Source organism: Eubalaena glacialis, chromosome 4, assembly GCF_028564815.1.
Source record: "Eubalaena glacialis isolate mEubGla1 chromosome 4, mEubGla1.1.hap2.+ XY, whole genome shotgun sequence".
Lineage (NCBI taxonomy): Eukaryota > Metazoa > Chordata > Mammalia > Artiodactyla > Balaenidae > Eubalaena > Eubalaena glacialis.
In genome coordinates this window covers 95,484,259-95,502,915 of record NC_083719.1, presented here as the reverse complement: position 1 = coordinate 95,502,915, position 18,657 = coordinate 95,484,259, and the positions used below count along the sequence as shown (strand labels likewise).

Here is an 18,657-nt window from a genome sequence, read left to right as displayed (position 1 = left end):
GATACTGAAGGACAAACAGTGAAAGCTACAAATCATGCATAATTTATGATCATGCTTACTACCTTCATTAACTAAAGCACTTTCCATTCTTACCTCAGATTTCTCCAGTTTATTTTGTGCATCAATTTGTGTAACAATCTCATTCATGTTGGTCTCCAATACCATTCCCCCCATCACCATTTCTGCAAGAATATTGTGAACCTAAAGAAAGAAAACTCATTGTAAGAATGTTTCATGATCCCAGTAATTTTTCTTTCAAATACTGCTCTGTTTTATGAGCTGTAAAATAAAAATAATTTGGAGTGAAGACTCATAATACACTTATGTCACTACTGTGAAGCCTTAGGCAATTATACAAATCTCTTTAAATCTTAGTTTAATGAGCTGTAAAACAGAGATAATAATAGTATCTCCTTCATAGACTGATGAAAAGATTAAGTGAGGTCAGTGACCATGGAAGTGCCCCAAACAGAGTAAATAATCAATAAACATTAGCTACCATTATGGTATCAGGATTAATGCTAAAAAAAAATGACCTATAAGGGCCTTTTATACCTGATTCTTAGTCAGTAATTATTAAGTTGTTTTATGCTCAAGGTACTCAATGAGGCTATGTGGCATTCCTACAAGCTCTAGATTTAAAATGATGTGAAAGTTTCTTTATATTATAGGTACTTTAATAATGCTTTTACCCCAAAGCCCTCTCTATATATCTAATTACTCAGATTTTTTATGATCAAATACATCTTACAATGACAAAAAACAACATTTTCCACTGGGGAGAAAAACTATAACCCAGGTGTTTTGTCATAAGGTATTTACTGGATCAAAAATCACCAAGTCAAAGCTGGAGTGTCACAGAACAGTATACTGTGCTATAATTTTAAAAAAATAATGTGGCAGCATTAAGAATGGAGACTCTGAAATTAGATAGGTATAAATACTGACTCTATCACTTATTAGTTGTATACCCTTCAGAAGTTAGTTACTTGACCTCTCTGTTACCTTATCTGTAAAAGAGAGGTAGAAATAGTATGGGTACCTCATAGAATTATCATAAGGATTAAATAAATTCATGTGAAGCACCACAGCACAGTACCTAATAGGTTTTTTAAACAAAAACTTTTTTAAATTAAATATATAATTACACTGTTCAATTTTCATTCCTTTTTAAGATTTCATGCAAATGTACTCATGATTTTTAAAATATCCTATTATTTATTAATGTTTCATTTTGGAAAGATGGACACCTCACATACCAATTTTGAAGAATTACAGAAATTACTTTTCCTTAGCAAACAAAACTAGAAGCTACAATTGTTTTAAACAATAGTGCTAAATATCATCACTTCTACTACTATCCTTTCTGTTACTAGATACCATTTATTAAAACTCTGTTTTGATGCTGCACTTACAGTATCTGATTTAATTCTCACATTAACCTTTGTTACAGCTGAGAGAATAAACCAGCTTACTCAAGACGCATAAGCTAATATGTGGCAAATCAATGACTCAAACCTAAATCTGAGTGATCCATGTCCAATACTTTGCTTTCTTCTGTTAACAATAATAAATGAAATTGATACAGCAAATTACTTTTTAGTCATAATCTATGAAAATTCAATTAAAGGTCAAGAAGATAACTAGGTGATAAAATAAAATTACCTTATAATAGTTAATAGGTACTGTATGCATAAAAAGTGTTCAGAAAGAAAGGCCATGGCCAGGGGACAGAGATTCCTTAAAACTTCTGTGTTAGCAGTGGAAATTCCTCTTTTCTTTTTAAAACAAACTCTTATGCAATAGCATGACTTGTAATGCTGATAGAAGTGTAGCAACTACACCACCCCCATTTTGCTCAGGCTTTCTTATGGGTTCATCCCTACATATACATTGTACTATTGCCTTTCGAAACATCTCAGAACACAAGCACTAGATTGGTGGAAACTATAGATTTCAGTAATACTGAAACATCTACCAACTTTAGAGGTAACAAAATATGAGCAGCCTACAAATGTGGGTCGTATGCAAGAAATTCTAAGAAATGTATGTAAATTTGTCCTTAAAGGAAAAATAATTCCTATGAAAGCAAGTTCAGATCCAGAAGAGACAGAAAATACAACTGAAGGGCCTGTGAGCTAAATTCTTAAACATAATCTCACTTATTATAAAGATAATAAATGCCTAAAGACTGTATTCTCAGTGAGGAGGTACAATACGTTATGTAGAAATTTAAGGAGAGGACTTCCCCTCGTGGCGCAGTGGTTAAGAATCTGCCTGCCAATACAGGAGACACGGGTTCAAGCCCTGGTCCGGGAAGATCCCACATGCCGCGGAGCAGCTAAGCCTGTGTGCCACAACTGCTGAGCCTGCGTTCTAGAGCCTACAAGCCACAACTACTGAGCCCGTGTGCCACAACTACTGAAGCCTGCATGCCTAGAGCCCATGCTCCACAACAAAGAGAAGCCACCACAATGAGACGCCTGCACACTGCAACAAAGAGTAGCCCCTGCTCGCTGCAACTAGAGAAAGCCTGCGCACAGCAACAGACCCAACGCAGCCAAAAATAAAAAATAAAATAAATAAATTTATTTAAATAAATAAATAAATAAGAAATTTAAGGAGATAAACATCGTGGGAATGAGAACTATTAATTGGGAGGCTACTCCAATACTATTCAGGTTATGGTGTCCAAAGTAATAAGGTATGTCACATGAGGAGGGGAAATTAAGAAGGTGAACATGTCTATTGATAGAAAAATTCATGTTCCAAGAATTGAGAAGAATTTTTGGCAGACTTAATAAGAGAAAGAGGATGATAAAGCTCTGCTTTTAGCTTAGCCCTAACTCATATGGTTGACATATTTCAGTATTTTGTTTTATAAATTTTACTTAAAACAGATTTTTATGGAAATAAAAGGGTAACGATATGCTTATAATACAACTCATCTACTAAACTGCTTTGATGTTCACCTGAAAGTTCAACGAGTTTTCACTCTTATGAATTTTTATAGGTATTTAAGTGTTTAAAAAGTGGCAAATACCACATTAACAATGTATTTTTGCCTTTTTTTTTTTTTTTAAATATATGCCCTATCTATCCAACCACACAGCTTCTTCTGGACATAGACCGTAACTTCTAAACTTCATTTATTTTTTTAAAATCACAATATAAGCCATACAGAAACTTATATATAAAAATAGTCTCTACCATCCTCTGCTTCTGTTATTAGGTCCCTCTATCTAAAGATAATCACAGTTAATTGTATCTTATATATCTTTCTAGAAAATTTGTTATGCATATACTTGTTATATGTGTGTGTGTATATATCTAATGTACACAAATGAGATCACATTGTACACATTATTCCCACAGTTCTACAAGAAAATAAAGATTGAATTGTCGGTGCTTTGTGACCACCTAGAGGGGTGGGATAGGGAGGGTGGGAGGGAGGGAGAAGCAAGAGGGAAGAGATATGGGGATATATGTGTATGTATAACTGATTCACTTTGTTATAAAGCAGAAACTAACACACCATTGTAAAGCAATTATACTCCAATAAAGATGTTAAATGGGAAAAGAAAAAAAAAAAGAATGACAAAAAAAAGAGACTGAATTGAAAGAGGCAAGAGAAAATGAGCATATGAGTTAATAAAATAATAAAAGTTACTGGAGCCAGATATATGTACAAGAATGATCAATGAAACTGTTGGTAAGAGCAAAGAAAAATACAAAACTAAAACAGTGAATCTACACTATTATCACACACCTAAAAATGAGAAATATACAGATTCCTCAGAAATATTGGTAAGTTATTAAATGAACAAATGAGAGGGACAGAATGATATCTATAATATGGTCCCATTGAGGTATATTAAAAAAATTACACACATACACACACTTGGATATACCCAGAAAAATTTTGGAAAGGCACGAAAATAATTAGAAAAAAAAAAAAAAAAGACTTTATTTTTTTAAGAGCAGTTTTAGGTTCACAACAAAATTAAGAGGAAGGTACAGAAACTTTCCCATACATACAACCTGGCCTCTGATATGCACAGCTTACCCAGAGTGGAAAATTTGTTACAACTGATGAACCTACACTGACACATCATAATCACCCGAAGTCATAGTCTACCTCAAGAGCTCTCTTTTGGTGTTAAACATTCTATGGGTTTGGATAAATATGATATATATCTATCATTATGGTATCACAAGAGTATCCTAAATATTCTCTATGCTCCACCTATTCACCCATCCCCCTCCCTCCCCAAGCCTGACAACCACTAATCTTTTCAGTATATGCATAGTTTTACCTTTTCCAGAATGTCATATAGTTGGAATCATACAGTACATAGCCTTTTCTGATTGGTTTCTTGCACTTAGTAATATGCATTTTAAGGTTCCTCAATGTCTTTTCATAGTTTGATAGTTCATTTATTTTTAGCACTGAATAAAATTCCATTGACTGAATATAACACAGCTTGTTTATCCATTTACCTACTGAAGGACATCTTGGTTGCTTTAAAGTTTTGGCAACTATGAAAAGAGTTGCTATAAACATCCATGTGCAGGCTTTTGTATAGACATAAGTTTTCAACTCTTTTGGGTAAATACCACGGAGCACAATTGCTGGATTGCATGATAAGAGTATGTTTAGTTTTGTAAGGTATCGCCAAACTGTCTTCCAAAGTGACTGTATCATTTTGCATTCACACCAGAAATGAATGAGAATTCCTGTTGCTTCACATCCTTACCAGCATTTGGCGTTGTCAGTATTCTGGATTTTGGCCATTCCAATAGGTATATAATGTGCTGCAAATATTTTTTAATAGATAGTAGTTGCCTAAACAATGGGACTGGAGAACTGAGGAAGAAAGGAGACTTAGCTTTCTTTCATAGTTTTTGTTTGTTTGTTTATTTGTTTTGAAAGCTTTTAACACAAGCATATATTGCTTAAAAAAAAAAAATCTTCCTAAAGAGTAAGAGAGATCATTCAGAGGAACAATATTAAAGGCAATGGCCATGTACCTATTTAAGTTATTTAAGAGGTAGCTCAAAGGTGTTGAATATTTGTTAGTGATAAGAGAAGCATGCCACTTTTTACATGTGTTAAACAATAAGTCTTTTTATGTGTCAATGCAGAACCTGAGACTTTTGCTTAAAACTACTGTAACATACAAGGTTAAGTGGTCTCTATATTATTTTATTATTATTTATAAAATATTATAATGCACATTGTTGGCATCTAATAAATATTAGATGCCAACATTTCTTTCTTCAAAATCATTTATCTCAATTATCTTAAAATTCAAAAGTTAAAAGAACACGGCATTTTTTGTACTTAGTTTAACTACCCTATCAGTAAACCATATTTATTAAATATTTATATACGGTGTTTACAGACAGCAGCATCTTGGTTGAGTAAAGCCTACATAATCATTGGAGAGTAAATGAAGATTAAATCAAACACATTTCACTTTTTACTTTTTTTTTTTTTTTGGTCACACTGCACAGCATGTGGGATCTTAGTTCCCTGACCAGGGATCGCACCCGCCCTCCCTGCTTTGGAAGCATGGAGTCTTAACCACTGGATCACCAGGGAAGTCCTACATTTCACTTTTTAACAGTTACAGGTCAACCAGGCAGAACCAAGCATCTAAAAACAAAAAAAATGAAAGGAAGTCAAATTACATAGAGTCCTTTCTATGGATTGTCACTTGTTTTCAAAGCATAAAGCTACTTTGCTATAATCTATGCTAGAAATGAGGTCCTTTGCACCAAACATCTTTTAATTTGACTACATTAATATCTTACTACAGGGATGGTCAAGTAAAATATGGCATATACGTTCTACACAATATTTCACTTAAGAATAAAGCTGATACATATATATTGATATGGAAGGATCTAAAGAGAGATGAAGTTAATACAGCAAGGCATAGAACATTACGTGAAATAAAAACATGCTTTATCACTCACTGAACCAAGAGAACTATGCATATCTTTGAAAACATATAGAAAGAAAGTCTGGAAGCCTACCTAGACAAACTATTAAGAGAAATTACTTCAGGGAAGCAGTGTGGGGTAGTGGTGAATAGGTATAAGGAAGGGGACAAGGTAAGAAGAACTTTCATGTTTAATCATATAGCCTTCAGTATTATTTGACTTCTTTGTTTCAAGAAATTTAAGTATTATTATTGTAATTTTAAAATAATAAAATATATGAATAACACTGTAATGTTAATGGTGTGTGTCTGTGAGACAGACAAAGACACAGACACAGGCAGACATATACCACACATCTTCCTAAAACAGTTACTTGAGGACTGGGGTAAGGACATATTCTTCACATAACCCTGCAAAGTGTTAAGCACTCAATAAATATTTTGTAAAATGTGTTTTGCAAGGAACACCTCCTTCTTCTCCTCTTGCAAAAGAAAACTGAACAGGAGTTTTAAAAGGGGGTGAAGGGGAGGCAAAGCAGAGTTATAAGTCTACTCTACAGACCAAAATACTGTAAGAAATGATTTTTTTTATTATTAAGAAAATAGCCAATTTTGATGAAATGACACATTATTTAAAATGTTAGCAAATTTCCATTTATGTACTTGTGGGTCATACTCTTACTAATTTGATAATAAAATGTTAATACATGTATTTGCTAATAAAAATTTAAATAATGTACCTAAAGTAATCTATTAATACCTGTATTTATAATTCTAAATGGTCTAAATCTCATTCACATTTTGATATTTCTTCAAATGTAAGTACAATTGATCATAAAAAACATCATTACTTTACATACCACTGAAAAGGAAAAATGCTGACAATTAAATTATGACAAGCAGCCAGCCCCGCTGCCTCAACCCCACCAGGGTAGCGGCCAAGCAGAGGGCTGTTGGGGGCGAGGTACGCATGGGGGCTTCAGACGCCCGCCTCCCACCCACCCGCTGCTGCCAGAGCAGCGGGAGGACAGAGCGACCTACTCCACTGCTCTAGGGACTTTCCTAGTGGCACAGTGGTTAAGAATCCGCCTGCCAATGCAGGGGACACGGGTTCGAGCCCTGGTCTGGAAAGGTCCTACATGCCGCGGAGCAACTAAACCTGTGCACCACAACTACTGAGCCTGAGCTCTAGAGCCAGCGAGCCACAACTACTGAGCCCATGTGCCACAACTACTGAAGCCCATGCACCTAGAGCCCGTGCTCCACAACTAAGAGAAGCCACTGCAATGAGAAGCCCGCGCACCGCAACGAAGAGTAGCCCCCACTCGCCGCAACTAGAGAAAACCCGCGCACAACAACAAACACAGCCAAAAAATCAAAACAAAACAAAACTTTCACTTGATAATGTCATTAACCTGAAGAAAGTGTTTGCTAAGGAAATAATCGGTTCTACAGGTATGTGGTTAATATTATCTTGAGATTGATGCAGTTGAGCAGGTTCTGCTGCTGAAGAGCATAATCCCCACACAAACTTCTCCCTTCTTTAATATTATATCATGAAAGAAAAGTCTAAAGTATGACAATTTTGAAAGTAATTTTGAAAGGAATTAAGAGTACATTTTGTTAGCCCACCAAAATTTTGATAAAATTTTCAAGACAAAATAGAAAGGTTAAGTATATAACATACTTTAACATAGTATAACATACTAATAATAATGAAGACATTTGTTAATTGTTGACCAATGGAAAGCAACAGTGGTATAGTAATTTAAAGCAACAGGTAAAGGAATTCCCTGGTGGTCCAGTGGTTAGGACACAGCGCTTCCACTGCAGGGGGCACAGGTTTAATCCCTGTTCGGGAAACTAAGATCCCACAAGCCGTGCTGTGTGGCCAAACAAAAAACAAAAATAAATAAATAGAGTAATAGGTAAGAGTAATTCTATTTTGTTACACAATGCATTTTATACTCACACTGAATATGAATGTTTCAAATCGGAAAATTCAAAATATTCAAGTCTGAAAAACTAGAAAGCTGTTCTACTCGCTATTCTATATTTTGGGTTGATTATACAGAAATCCTTTTTAAAGAGTGCTTATCATAAGGGTCACGGATGCTCATTAAAAGACCTTAGAATACTCCTGGCTTATGTGTTATTGCTGACTTGTATTTTAATGTTACAATTTTTTTTTTCATTTTAATCTCATAAGTACTTTAACAGTCAATGTTCTTTTATCCTTACCCACAAATCTACTTCTTTCTTTGCTCTTCTTCCCTCTTCAACTCACTCCTTATATTTCAGATTTCTTTCTCTGTAAATTGCCCTCTTCAGAATTTCCTTTTGTCCAAAGGCTTGCTGGTTGCAAATTCCCTCATTATTTCTCAAATAATGTTTTTATTTCACCCATAATCTTGAAAGATGGTTTTGCTAATTTTAGAACTACAGTTGACAGTTACTTTCTTTCAACACAACATCTTCTAACTTCTGTGGTTGCTGCTGAGAAGTCACTTCCCAGTCTGACCACTGCTCTTGTGAAGGTAATATGTCTTTTATTTCTGGATGATTTTAAGAGCTCTCTCTCTGCTATTCAATTTTACTATCATTAGTCTATGTGTAGATTTCTTTTTATTTATTCTGCTTGTGATTCTTTTATCTGTGGATTGGCACCTTCCATTAATTCTGGAAAATTCTCAGCCATTAGATACTCAGATATTGAATATGCCTCGTTCTTTCTCTCTTCTTCATTAGATGTTTCTTGCTCTATCTTCCCTGACCTGTAAACTATCTTTCACATTTTCAGGCTTTCTTGTCCTTTTATGTTGCATTATGGACAATGTATTCTACCTTTCTATTTACTCAGATATGTTTATGATTAAACCCGTCCACTGAAAATTTTAATTTTGACATTTTTTTCTCTTCTAGAAATTTCATTAATTTCTTTCTCAAATCATCTAAGTTTTTAAAAAGTACTTTTATTTACTGCAATTTTTAAATCAGGTTTGACTTTCTAACAACTTGCTCAGTAGAAGGGGGGTGCCAAGCATTTGACTAGTGCTGGCAGGGGAGGGTGAAGCCCGGCATGTCTGGTTTTGAATGGCCCAGCCAGGAGCTGGGTTATAGAAAGGAAGGATTAAGCAAATTAAGTAAATGTATCAACAATAATACAAATAATAGGAATGAGAATAATCTCTCACTGTCAGAGAAGCAAAGTGCAGATATGGAAAAGATGAAGGCTAGAATAAATTCTGTAGTGTTGCACTAGACTCTGGGGTATTAAGAAGAACTCAATGATTTTTAATATATATAAAGATATAGAAATAGGCAGGTGTGTGTGTGTACATACATCTATTTCCTAGCTTGGTTCACTGAGAACCAGAAGCAATATTCACACCTCTACCAACAAGCATACATGGTGCTAGGACTGTCACTTCTATACATCTTCATCCACTAAAAGGAACCTTACAGAGAAAAGATTAACATGAGGGCAAAGGCAAAAAATATATAAGATGCTCTGTCCATAGAAAAGGTGGAGAAACAATGATAAGCCTCATAATTACAAGCACCTCCAGACCATGGTTTCTCCATACCATTTCCCACTAAAAAAAAAAAAAAAAAAATCAGGGCTCCTAGAAGGAATGACTGATAACATATCTAGAGCAGGAAATAAACAAATTGAATCTGGAACATCTAGTTGTACCAGAACACAAAGCAGCTATCAAAGTCCATGGAGGGGGAGAGGGGTCATGTCAAAAGAACCCAGAAGACAACGTGAAGGGGTTCCCCCACTGGCCAAAGATAGGGCAATTTGAGCATCAAAAAGAATAATATCCACAGTGGATTAAAACAAATCAATTATGATAAAATTCGTATGTCACAAGGGTACTAAAAAAGAAATTCAATGATCACTTCTGGTGACTACTAGGGAACCAAATGTTATGGAAACTGGTTAATAAAGGGAAATACTGTAGAATTTATCCTGTCTTTCCTACACAAGCTGTACCTTTTTAAACCCATCATCTCTGACTTTTAATGGATTGTTTCATTCAATTCACACTTACTATACTGAATAATACATCTATTTTAAATAATTTCCCTTTCCCCCAAAGTTGGTTGGCTTGATCAGATTTTATTTATATTATTTCCCCCTTTTAAGTCAGAGATTCTACTGTTTATAATTTTTATTAATGAAAACTATCTCTTTCCTTGCTCTTTTAATCAAACAAATATGACTTTATTCTTATTTGTAAAATATCAAATCTTTCTACCACTGAGATGCCTTGTTTTCCTACTAAATGCTCTGTTATTCCCTACTCTCCTTTCCCCCAGTTGGATAACAGCTTCAAATTCTTATATAATACATGCTAAATACTTCATATTCTCTTATCTTTTCCTTCATGTTTTCTCTCTCTTAATCTTTCAATTATATGCTTTGAGATTATTTCCTGCATTCATCTTCTAGCTGTAATTCAAGCCTCAACCGTGACCATTCTCTTCTTTAAACTCTATAGTTTGAAAACACATTTTTAAGCCCCAGGAAGACCTTTTCGAATTGCATCTCCTTAAGCACTTTTTACCATTTTAAAATTTCAAGTGTTCACTGATCTCTTCTAGTAGTTCTTTTTCATGGAGCATATGTTCTGATTGTAAAGCCTGTTCCTCATCTCTCTTGTTGAGATGGCATTCTTTTTTCTCTGTCGGCTCACTGGTACTTAGGTGTGGTTGCTGAGATATTCCTAATGGTTAGATTTCTTCAGGTGGTGAAAGGAAAAGGAGACTCTCACTCCGTGTCCTGTGGTTTAACAATAGGCTATCAAACTCCTTAAGAGGGACTGGGCTAGAGGAAACCACTCCACTCTCACTCTTAATTCTTCATTCTCCTGGCCTGGAGGGTAGGAAAGACACTGAGGCCTCCAATCAGATCTCCCTTACCCTGATCTTTTGGGGGGATAGGGGGAATGCAGGGAGGAGTAGACAGCACTTTTATAGCTGTCAATACATGTCATACATGCTCCAAACCAAGCTCTTTATAAATCTTTAGCTCTTTCATCTTTGCCCTGGGATTTGATGCTGTGCTGCAGTAGTGGCGACAACCTGGGGCTGCCCAATTAAAGCCACAGTGTTCAGGAAATGGGCAGGTAACACAGTTGCGCAAATAAGCAGACATTCCCAGCAAACCCACAGTGGCCATGCAGTATAAGTAAGAAATAAACCAAGTTACTCATATTTTAGGTGTTATTACCACAGCATAACTTAGCTGTAATAAAGAGTCTGACTGCATTTTTGATGTCTGCCTGCTGACAGCTTTCAAGCCCCACTGTTCTCCCTTCCTCTTCTGCCCACATGTGGGCAAGTTGACAAGAAAGTCCAGGCGCTCCTTCCTTTGCACATGTGGAAACCCTCAACCCAGCCCTACCCCCTAACCACATAAAACCCCAAGATAGTCGCTGTTCCTTGTTTTCCCCCAAAAAGCTTATTATGTGAACGATAAACCTTTTCAGGTCAGATCCTCTTGGCGTACATGTGGTATCTTCAGTCTCTACATCCAAATCAATTTTGGGCAGGGGGTGCTGTTCCACTACTTCAGGGTGACTACAAATATTAGCTTATGTGACTGATACACAAATTAATACTTGAAGGTTTGCAATGAGAAACTGATAACAATCACAATAAAGGAAAAGACACTGACTTAGGGGTTGGGCAGTAGGCCACATGGAAACTATTACATCGGAGGCTAGAAAGTTAGTGATCCATGCTTGTAGTGGCAAAACATTTGGCAAAACTATCATGTGTGATAGTTTGAAAAGCAGATAAATTTACCCATGAAAACTCTTTTCTCTCTGACATAAAAACTGATGATTTTCCAGATACTGGCAGCTTTGTCACCATGGATTCCAGACTGACAGCATGTGGGACATGATAAACATACTGTGTGAATTAGAAATACTCTGATATTGTTACTGCAGCATAAACTAGCCCATCCTGACTGATAACAAAAGGGGTATTCTTTACAACTTCCTCCTTCCCTCTGTCCAAGTGTAGTATAACAGCACACAGAGGACTGTGTACAAAACTCTGTATTTGCCACTAGGAAGAAATGAGTTGAGCTATTTAGGAGATCTCTGACTGTTGGAAGGTCCAGGGCTGCCTGAAAGTTGAAAACAAGCCTACTTTCATAGAAGGGCTGAAAACAAGACTAGCATTGTTTTAGACAGAGAGTACAGGGACAGGAAATGTCTATTTTACTGGTCTCTAACTCTTGTTATACTGAAGCTTTTTTCTCATTGCATTGAAAAAAAATTAAAACAAGAGTTTAGGCCAGCTAATTTTGGCAGGTTTCAAAACAGTGATACACTGTTGTGTGAAATGAACAGGCTATACAGACTACATATATGATCCTATTTTTGATTTTTTTAAAGACATATTTGTTTCAGTACTCATTTGTACAAAAACGTCTAGAAATACACATACTCTAAAATGTTAACACTAGTGTTAATTTAAAAAAGGAGGCAATTAGACTGAGGCGGTTCTAATACATTAGCAGTCTACATAAGCAAAGCACAACCTCAGCCTAAAATGCCTCAAGGTTAAGAAATCAAAACTTAAGAACAACCAAACACAAACAGCCAACTTGGCTTTCCCAAATAATACAGGTGCTTAAGAAATAGCCAATCAGATAATTCCCTTGCTTTGCTTCTGCCTCTTCTCTATAAACGTCTTTCCCCTAGCTCCTGTCAATGGAGTGTTCCTAACCACTTGCGGTTTGGTGCTGACCAATTTGAATCAATTTTTACTCAAATAAACTCTTAAAATTTTTAGTGTGCCTCAGTTTATCTTTTAATACTAGGCAATCTCTGAAATTGAGATGGCGTCTATTTATTTTCCTCTTATTTATATTTCCTAATTTTTCTAAAATGAACATATATTAACGTAAAATAGAAGTTTTAAAAACACTGTGTATCATGTATGGAAGTTGTATATATGCAGAGCTTAATTTTCCTATTAAGGAAAACTTTTATTCACTGCTACAAATGTGACAACTTTACTCTTGCTACAATATTTTACAATAGAATCTTCAATTTTCTCAAAAAATTGCTAGATGCAACATATAAGCTAGTGATCTTTGAGCAGTCATTTTAAAAATAGAATTTTAAACATTTTAACCATGTACCAAAACATACTTTAGAATATTGTGAACCTTAATGCCTAAAAATAACAGGAGTCTTTGTAAGTGCGAATAGCGTAAGACAGATAATAGAGAAAAGCAGTAGAAAACTAAAATAATTCTCTTAAAAATATCAAGTTTAAGTTCTATATCCAAAATGAGTCAATATATGAAATTAAATCATTTAATAAATGAGAAATATGATCTAAAGGACCAGCTAATAGTAAATGTATTCTTTTGATGTTCACAAATAATATAATGCATTCCTTGTGTTGTATCTTGATTGTGGTAATGGTTACATAACTAAATGCACTTGCCAAAACTTAGTAAAATGTATGCGTAAAGCTGTTGAATTTTCATGTGTGTAAATTACACTTCAATAAAGCTGATTTTTAAAAATCACAATTTTTTGCTAAAATTTTCAGATTATTTCCAGACAATTTTATTCAATGGTTTAACCATTCAAAACAGTCTGTTACATTATATGAACTTATAGAGAAAAAAAAAAAATCTATATATAGTAAAAGTGGAATCTCTTCCTCGTAAATTTCCTATCCCCAATACCCAGTAATACTGGCTAGAGAATTTCAGTCATTCTTCCTTTCTCTCACCTCCTTTCAATAGGCCATCAGGTCCTATCAATTATATACTTTCTTTCATCCCTACTCTACTGCCTTAGTTCATTTCTTTCTGGACTACTGCAATAGACTTCTAATCGATTTCCTTGACTTTAATCTCCCACCTACCAATCCAACATCCTTAACACAGAAAAAAATTATCTTGCCCCCTCAAAAAATGAACAAATAAAGCAACAATAATGTTAACAGAAACTTGTTTTAAAAAAGTAAATTGCTTCAGAATGAAGCCCAAAATCCATGTCACTAAAGGTACTTTAAGGCCTCATGATCAATATCAAATCCTCCCCTCACAAAAAGCATGTATTTTATATTTCTGCCTGTAAAGTCATCCTCTCCTTTTCTGTCTGTGAAATATCTACTAATCCCTAAAAAAATCCAGTTTAAATATAACTTTCTCCGTTCCCATTGTCCTCCTCTAGATGTGAATTCCTCTAGGCAAGGGTCTGAACCTTCTTCACTAAGCACAGTGCCTGGCACAGTAAATATACTGATGAATTGAATAAAGGAATAAAAACAGTATTATTCACTAAATCTATTTTTACTTTGACAAATACAAATTAACATTTTTTTCTAAGAAAAGAAGCTTAGAAAATTTGATAATGTAGAAACTGTACCTTGTCTACATGGAAAATTAAATCCAGTTCACAGACGTTTTCAAAACACTTGTCTAATGTTTCCACAAATACCTAAAGAAAAGAAAAAAGGTTAAAAGCTTTTGAGAACTGAATAAGTTCATTCAAATCTATTACCTATAAGGCAGACAATTTTTTTTTTTTTAATAAATTTATTTATTTATTTTTGGTTGTGTTGGGTCTTCGTTTCTGTGCGAGGGCTTTCTCTAGTTGCGGCGAGCGGGGGCCACTCTTCATCGCGGTGCGCGGGCCTCTCACTTTCGAGGCCTCTCTTGTTGTGGAGCACAGGCTCCAGACGCGCAGGCTCAGTAGTTGTGGCTCACGGGCCCAGCTGCTCCGCGGCATGTGGGATCTTCCCAGACCAGGGCTCGAACCCGTGTCCCCTGCATTGGCAGGCAGATTCTCAACCACTGCACCACCAGGGAAGCCCAAGGCAGACAATTCTTAATTGTGAATTAAAACTTCTAACTCTATTATCACATTTCTCTTTTTTAAATTAAAAACTGTATTAAGTGCAAAAGGAATAATTATAGCCTGTACATCTAAACTATTTTTCAATACATTAATAAACGAAATACAATAAACAAAATAAACCACTGAAAATTACTAAGACCTAAAAATTGTTAGCCTCATTACTTACAAAAATACTGAAAAATAGTCAAATCAGGCTCCCTATCTTCATATGAGGAAAAAAGAAAGCTTGTCATAAGTATCTATCAAGCTAGATGGGCACAGTCCAAATCTCAACCACATCTAATATAACCAATAATTTTTAATTAGCAAATCAGTATAAAAGATCACTAAAAATTAAACTTATGGAAAGAGCACAGACTTTGGAATCAGACTTACCTGGACTCAAACTCTGGCTCAAATACCTTGTACGACCTTGTGTGGGAAAGGGTTAACTCAGTAAGCCTGGGTTGTTCAACCCCTATACGTTCCCCAAAATGGCCTGTTTTCAGACTAGTCTTTGGCTAGTTCCTGGGAACTGAGCTCTGAGCCCTTGGAAAGTTCTGTCTGATAAGAGTGTTTCTGCATGCTTGAGGCCCTGGGCCACACTGTACCAGTGTGAGCAGACAGTTTATGCTAACAGTGTGATTTACAATGAACATATTTTTTCTCTGAGGTTCTGGAGCTTAAGTAACCAAGGTCAGTCATGGAGGTGTCACATGCCTATGTGACTGACCCCCAATAAAAATCCTGGAAACCCAGGTTAGGGTGAGTTGCCTAGTTTGGAACACTTTGCACATGTCATCACATATCACTTCTGGGGGAATTAAGCACATCTTGTGTGACTCCAGTAGAAAGGGACAACATCTGGAAGCTTGCACCTGGTTTCCTCCATACTTCCCTTCATGTGGCTTTGATGGTTTTACTCTGTATACTTTCACTGTAATAAACCCTAACCATAAACATAGCAACTTCTGAGTCCTGTGATTCCTAGCAAATCACTGAGATGGTCTTGGGGACCTCTGATACAAACTTTCAAAAATTAATTTCTTAAATTCCACTTTGCATAGTTGTCACTATTCTATCACTATTTCTGTATCCACTACCCTTCTCAGTGGTAATTTAGATAGAATGACCATAAGTTTATCATCCGAACTGGGGGGTATTAAGAGTAAAAGAGAGCACCTATTAATTATTATATTATAATAACAGTATGCAATGTTATTATACTATAATAATAACCTGGAACAACAGATGTAAACCAGGACTGTTCGAAGCAAACTGAAATGTATGGTCACTGTATTCATAGGTGATCCTACCGGACAGAGTAAAATCTAAACAACAGGCTTCTTGCTATAACTACTCCAATCTGAGGCCAATTTACACAGATCCACAATCCAAGGCTCCTTCCTGGCATCAATGTAGATGAATAAGACAGGTGAAACAATGTATTTAACTATATGACCATGATCAACATTGTCTTAGACCAAGGGTTGGCAAACTTTCTCTGCAAAGTGCTAGAGAGTAAAGATTTTAATTTTAGGCTTTGTGGGCCATACAGTATAGCACAAAAGCAGCCACAGACAATACATAAACAAATGAGCATGGCTCTATTCCAATAAAACTTTATTTACAAAAACAGGTAGCAGGCTGCATTTGACCTGCAGGATGTAATTTGTTGATCCTTGACTTAGATCAGGAGAAATAAAAGATCAGTAGTAACCAAGAATATACAGTTTTACACATAGTTTCATTTATGAGAAGGCAAGTTATTAAGATGACCAAGTGTGGGGCATACAAAGGTCATCCTCAAGTGAGTGCCTAGTTTATTTCAATTGTGTGGTAAGTAGAAAATAAATATTGTTGAGTATCTATCTAAACTCCCAACTTCATCTATTTCTCCTCAAGGTCTTGGTGACATGGTCCGTGAAATGACTTTATTCATTCTATTTCTAATTCTGACTCACTTTTCTTCTTCTTATAACACATTCTTGTTATGAGGATAGAATGGGATAATGCTGCTTGAACAAAGAATAAGCATTTAACAAATACTGACTTCTTGAGGAGTCAAAAAGAGAAAATTTTCCCATTGAGAAAGATGAATTTATTTTTGAAACAGTATCTCTAACATGGAAATGGTCTGAATACATTTATAAACTCATAGGAAATAAAACCAGTTACAGGAAATAAAACCATTTAAGTTCTGTCCTTCAGTAAATTTTTACTGAAGTATAACATATGTACAGAAAAGTACACAACACTGTTCGTAGGAATGTAAATTGGTGCAGCCACTGTGTAAAACAGTATGGAGGTTCCTCAAAAAACTAAAAACAGAACTATCATATCATTCAGCAATTCCACTCCTGGGTATATAGCTGAAGAAAACAAAAACACTAACTTGAAAAGATGCATGTACCCCAATGTTCATAGCAGCATTATTTACAACTGCCAAGATATGGAAGCAACCTCAGTGTCCATCAACAGATGAATGGATAAAGGCGTGGTACACACACACACACACACACACACAGAGGAATACTACTCAACCATTAAAAAGAATGAAATTTTGCCAGTTCCAACAACATGGAGGGTATTATGCATAGAGAAATAAGTCAGAGAGAAAGACAAATACTGTCTGTTATCACCTTCATGTGGAATCTAAAAAATAAAACAAACGAATGAATATAACAAAACAGAAACAGACTCACAGATGTAGATAACAAACTAGTGGTTACCAGTGGGAAGAGGGAAGGGGGAGGGGAAAGACAGGAGTAGGGGATTAAGAGGTACAAACAACTATGTATAAAATTAATAAGCTACAAGGATATATTATACAGCACAGGGAATATAGCCAATATTTTATAATATCCAATATTTTATAATAACTTTAAGTGGAGTATAGTCTATAAAAATTGTGAATCACTATGTTGTACACCTGAAACCAATGTAATATTGTAAGCCAACTATACCTCAATAATAAAAAAAAGTACACAAATCATAACAATGTACAACCTGATGAATTTTCACAAAGTAAGTATACCTGTATAACCAGCACTTAATATTCAGGTGTTAGACTATTACCAGCACTGTAAAAGCCCGCTCATACTCCATTAGGCAACTATCAACATCAAGGGTAACTACCCTGATTTCTAACATTAAAGATATATTTTGCCTATTTCTGAACTACTATTGACCCTTGAACAATCTGGGCTTGAGCTGTGTGGGTCCAATGCTGCACGCATGCTTAGAAACAAGTTTTTTTCAATAAATATAGTACTATACTACCCATGGTTGGCTGAATCCAGGGATGTGGAACCCACAGATACAGAAGGCCAACTGTAAGGGACTTGAGTATCCATGGATTCTGGTCATAGCAGGTCCTGTAACCAATCCCCAGCAGATACCAAGGGACAACCGTGTATTTAAATGGAATCATACAGTATGGAACCATATGAGTGGCTTCTTCTATTCATTGATTTGTTTGTGAGATTCATTTATTTTGTTACATAATATTAATATAACAGTTCATTCATTCTTGTTGTTATACAGTGTGCTATTGCAGAAATATACCACAATGTATTTATCTATTCCACAGTTGACAGAAATTCGGGTCCGGCATGGGGCCATTACAATTAGTACTGATACTAATTCTCATATAAGTCTTTTAGTGAACATACATACACGTATCTACTGAATGTATACCTAGAGTAGAATCACTGGGCCATGGAGCAGATAGGTTTTCAAAGTGATTTTCAATAGATTTTCAAAGCAATTATAAAAATTTACAATCCAGGGACTTCCTTGGCAGTCCAGCGGTTAAGACTCCA

At 35.5% G+C, this 18,657-nt stretch overlaps 1 protein-coding gene across 5 annotated transcripts in view; it reads right to left on the bottom strand.

The window, feature by feature from the left end:
- AP3S1 (adaptor related protein complex 3 subunit sigma 1) overlaps positions 1 to 18,657 on the bottom strand; it is a 96,996-nt gene that overhangs the window by 31,387 nt on the left and 46,952 nt on the right. For 4 of the 5 annotated variants that reach the window (XR_009700756.1, XR_009700757.1, XM_061188065.1 and 1 more), the window contains exons 4-5: positions 14,363 to 14,434; positions 94 to 201 (exon numbers count right to left, since the gene is read on the bottom strand). Coding sequence is in view for 3 of the 5 variants with exons in the window: in XM_061188065.1 (XP_061044048.1) it covers positions 94 to 201; positions 14,363 to 14,434 (180 nt within the window). In the remaining 2 variants the exon portion in view is untranslated. The remainder of the gene's footprint in view (positions 1 to 93; positions 202 to 14,362; positions 14,435 to 18,657) is intronic. The other variant, XM_061188066.1, reaches the window with a different exon arrangement.